The sequence below is a fragment of the Semicossyphus pulcher genome, unplaced genomic scaffold (genome assembly GCF_022749685.1).
Source record: "Semicossyphus pulcher isolate SPU_LCO1_2020_fin unplaced genomic scaffold, fSemPul1.0.p SCAF_3, whole genome shotgun sequence".
Taxonomy (NCBI): Eukaryota; Metazoa; Chordata; class Actinopteri; order Labriformes; family Labridae; genus Semicossyphus; species Semicossyphus pulcher.
This window is the reverse complement of record NW_027211704.1, coordinates 21,877,917-21,882,854: the sequence shown is the minus strand read 5'-3', so window position 1 is coordinate 21,882,854 and position 4,938 is coordinate 21,877,917. Positions and strand designations below refer to the sequence as shown.

The 4,938-nt window shown below is 40.5% G+C and overlaps 1 protein-coding gene across 1 annotated transcript; it reads right to left on the bottom strand.

Annotated features, from left to right (window-relative positions):
* LOC138605711 (protein unc-119 homolog B-like) lies at positions 1 to 4,191 on the bottom strand. The gene is made up of 5 exons (XM_069678119.1): positions 3,844 to 4,191; positions 2,933 to 3,046; positions 2,643 to 2,742; positions 2,269 to 2,441; positions 1 to 1,218 (listed from the first exon to the last, which is right to left on the bottom strand). Exons 1-5 carry the CDS (start codon positions 4,073 to 4,075, stop codon positions 1,106 to 1,108), a joined length of 732 nt encoding a protein of 243 aa, XP_069534220.1. The 5' UTR covers positions 4,076 to 4,191; the 3' UTR covers positions 1 to 1,105.
* Positions 4,192 to 4,938: the final 747 nt, after the last annotated feature.

Here is a 4,938-nt window from a genome sequence, read left to right as displayed (position 1 = left end):
TTTTCTCACTTTTTACAAACTATTTATATATATTTCTTTACAAACACCTTTAACCCTGAACACCAAAGTTTACAAAGTACAAAGAGGAAGGACACTATCTAGCTAGAAGAAAGACCACTCAGTTTCCAGACATTTTCCAACTTCATTTGATGTTTTAAGACGTGCGTGAATCATTGATGATTAAAAAAATACAATTAAAAAAACCGAGATGGGGGAGGAGAATATCTGATATGACTTTACAAGAAGAAAATTACATTTCTAGTGGGCTGAGCGCACTTCTTTTGTATATTTTCACATTAAAAATGATTTCTTACAAATCTTTTCCCTTTTTTGTTTGTCATCACATGCATCATGATATCAGATCATTTGTAGGTTGTATTGTAGTTAACAGTTACCTGCTCTATTTTCACATTTGTATCAACCAGAGAAAATCTCAAAGACCTTTGATGAAACGTTTTACAGTACTATAGTTGATGAGTGTGTTTGCGTGTGAGATCCGGAGGGAGGAGGGAGATGGGGAGGGGGATCGCTGGAGTGACCATGTGTGTTTGACAGGAGTGTTTTTGTGGATGGTTTCTCCCTTTCTCCCCCGATATTGTCTGGAGTGGATTGTGGAGGCGGTAGCTCTGAGAACAGCTGCTTCTGACACACACTGCGTAAACACTATGTGTGTCATTCGGGGATTGAGTGTGTGTGTGTGAGTGTGTGTGTATATGTGCTGAGGGGGTGGTAGGACACTTTTCAAATTGCCAAGAGGGACTATCTAATAACCGTTTGGTCTGTTTGAGACACACGTCACAGGGCCACTAGAGTGATGAGTCCTCTTTTGGTATAAAACACATCTGTTCATAATTAAAGCAGACAAATTAACCCTTTTTCAAACAGAAACTTCCTGTTTGTTTTGCAGAGAGAGGCTGAGATTGACCTCCTGCAATATTCAATACTAACCCTGATAATCGCAATGAATGACGATTCATCTTGACAAATGTCAGAGGCAATTCAGCTGTATCTGTAGCTGCTTCTGCATGTAAGATTGAACTATTTCTATCAATGTGAGTACATGTGTGTGCATGTGTGTGTGTGTTTGCATGCTCGCAGGCAGATATCACTGTCCTCCGTTATAGGCATAGTCTGCCTTGTTGTGCATGACCAGTCTGTTCTCCACGAAATAGAAGCTGTCTGACCGGGTCTCATAAGGACACTCCACCATCTGACGCACTGAAAAACACACAACAAATGCTTGTCAGTGATGCAAACACAGGCTTTTATAGCTTCCAAGCAATTAGAGGTGATTGTATACGGACTAAAGAAGCAAAAAAAGATTGGGATGGTGTTATTGATTCAGCACTTAAAGGTCCAAACATGCAGGTGGCTCTGTTGTTCTTAGAGAAAGATTTGCTTCACATTTGGCTCTCCATTGCGAAAAACAATAATGTTTACAACTCCATCAGTGGTCCTGGATAGTCAGTTGATGAGAATAAAGAATGAAACCATAGTTAGTAACCAAAGATATCATCACATAACACTTATTTATCCAGTAGCATAAAAGGACAGTTTCAGATTTATTCATGTTTCTCCTAATATTCTACTCCCAAGCACATTATGATCATTGATCATCCCCCCCTACCACGCTGTACTGGCTGAATTTGCCAAATCAAGTGAGTATTGTCAAATTGAATATACTTGAAATGGGGATTGAGTGTGTGTGTATGAGTTAGGTTTGATGCTGGAATCCAGCACTGGCAAATAAACATAAAGGCACTACAAGGAAGAAGGTAACCACTTGATTTGGCTAGCTCAGACTGCTCATATAAGCTTTGGCCTAACTTTAGAAATATTTTTTACACAGAAAAAGCACCGTAGATCTTATTCCCCTTGTCTAATAGTGTGGTTACCGCTACATTTTAGACAAACCTGTAGGCACCACACACAGCATGAATGATAAAGCATCACACACACCATAAATGAGGTATCTTAAATAGCTAGCATAGAGATTAAATATTATTTTGCTAATGTAGGTTGCATATTCTCCTCCTAAATAGTTGCTCAGTTGTATCCTAATGTTTTCTTTTGTTCAGTGTACTTCTGTCATTCCAAGGAAGGTGCTCATGGTGCACAGATTAGGTAAACAAACTCTTTTTCCTCTAGATATTAAACAGTTGGAAAATATGTATTATGCATCATACCGTATTATAGTATTTTTCAACACGATCCAATTTAAGGATGTTTTAAGTTTTAATTGTGATAGGTTAAGAACAGACGACTCACCGAGGCTCTCAGACAGCTGAGGGAACTCGTAGATGTGCTCACAGGTGTTTCGGCTGTTTGGGATACAGAAGCCAAAGTCAAAGTCGAAGCTCTTCAGCAGGTGATCCCGGAAGTAGTGCCTCTCAATCATGCGGAAATTGTTTAGAGGCCGGTTTCCGACTGTGAATTCCACCCTGATTGAATAACAGAGAGAGCAGAGTGAGACATTACAGCAGTGCTCGGTAGTTATAATGTTATATCAGTCATACTGCTCTGCTCCGAACCCAAAGTGACTAGATGACACACAATGTGTTGCAATTATTTCCTTTGTCTGTGTGTGGAACAGGTGAGCATGTTTTCCTTAGGTGTGCGTTGGTGATGTGTGAGTCACTCACGTAGCTCCCACGGTCCTCAGGCGCAGGAAGGCAGGGGTGAACTGGTAGCGTACAAATCGGCCTGCGCTGGCGTCTGCCTCTCTGTTCTCTTCGTCCTCGTCTAAAACACACAACAGAATGCTTTGAGACTTTGAAGCTCATAACTACAGGAAGTTCTCAGCAGGGTCAGTACAATCACTTTTGATTGTTCTGAGGCTAGATCTTTCACAGTCAACAGTTCTGTTGCATTACAGAACAAATACTTAAACATAATACAAACATATACATAATATAAAACAGATACAAAATACCTGCATGTGGTGGCTTGGCAATCTCAAACAGGACAGTGCCAGTCTCCAGGTCTCTGATCTTAAAACGGACGAAGTCGATGTTATAAATATTGTCCTCAGGTTTACAGAGGTACCCTGCAACAATGACAGGTAACAGGAGTTACAAACAGTGACATAGTTGACATGCAATTCATATGTACACAGGCTGCTTAGACACACAAGAATAATATGCAAAACACTGTGCTTGACCTCATTAACACTCACACAAAGTTCTGCTTGTACACAGAGACACCCAAGCTATTATTATCACGGTGTGGCTACTGAATCATTACAGAGTTATACTGGGGAAAAAAGGAACATATACAGAAAAAAAACTGTGTTTTAGAAGAGAGATAGATTAAAAGCATGTATACTAACTGAAGCAATTGATTTAGCCTAATCCTTAAGGTTTCTTTTCCTTACAGATTTTCCGTGATTCCTAAAGAGCTGTAAAAGTAGGCCACAACACTGGTCTTCCTGATCAATCCTGTGATGTCACAGCAGCGGTGATGTCATTTCAATCTGACATTTCTTAAAGTTTGGTGGCATAAAGGATCTTAGTACAGTTAGAGTAATACAACAGAAGATCTTTGACTCTCACGCGCCTTCTAAACAACGGGTTTCCACGGGCTACTGACGTCTCTCTTTATGATGTCATACGTAGGCCTATATCTGTCAGATAATTAGGCTACAACAGATAGAAATAATGCCATATAAGTCTCTAATTTTAAATAACATCCTTGCAAGCATGCTTAACTCGACGTCATTTGCTGTATTTAAATGTAATGATTGAATGTATTCTTCTATAGGTTGTAGAGACTCGGTTACATTATGTTTACACAGTTTATTCAACATAAGCGGCGAATGAAGCATCACGTCAACGAGATTCAAACCTCGCGTAGCCACCCGCAGTCCTAACACATCTTCCGGCGAGATGTGCCCACTCTGTGTCCTCAGGTCTTCCTCCGTGACGGGCCTGCTGTCCACCTGGCTCCTCCGGGACTTGAGCCTCTTTAGAACCCCTCCGCCAGGCTTACGGTCCCGCGGAGGAGCCGCAGTGCTGTGCCCGCCGCCAGAGACATTTTCAGCAACAGGCGCGTCGCTGCGGGCTTTGGCTCCGCTCATCGTTCACTGTCTTCGGGTCTTCCCCTCCGTTTGTTTGTTTTTTTAACGGCTGTCTTCCGCTCTCTTCTTCTCTAATTAATGCAAGAAGGAGAAGAAGAAGAAGATGGCGCCGTAGATGTCGAATGTCGAGAGAACTGTCGGTGAACGGTCAAGCTCTTGTTTTTGTAAGCACATGCTGTACAGTTGCCATGACAACTCGTCCTGTGAGCTAGAGGAGGGAGTCAAGTGCTTCCTCGAAACGTCCACGAGGGGGCGACTGCACCCTCTCAATACTGCATTCCTACTTGAAATACTGATATCCAAATATACATACTTCTACTACTAATAGCTACTATCAATACCTGCATTTAAATTGTTACTTAAGTAAAGGTGTGAAGACATAATCAGGATTTTTACCTAAAGCATTAAACTCATTCATTACAAAAAATGTTTGAATGTTCTTTAATATATTATATAATTAGTTTATAATCATTAATGCATCAAGTAGGCTATTACCGTTGTAGTGGGTTAAGGTTCACCAAATTTCAAATAGTTTTGTATAAGACTGCTAACAATTTTTATCATGGATCTTTCTACTGATTATTTTCCAGGTCGATCAATCGATTGCTTGCTTAGTACAAATTCTAAAAATTGTGAGAACTGTGTCACAATTACCCAGAGACAAAAGGGACACTTTTGGGGACAGGGACTGCTTATTTTGTTCATCAACTTATCCAAACCTCAACATTATAGCCTATACAAATTTTTACTGAATTACAGTATTTGAATACTTAGTTATAGTACTCCCATGTAGAAATGCTGTCCTTCCCTTTTATATGACTTGAAAGCCTATTGTAAGATGGTTCTAAATCCCGAAGCCAGAC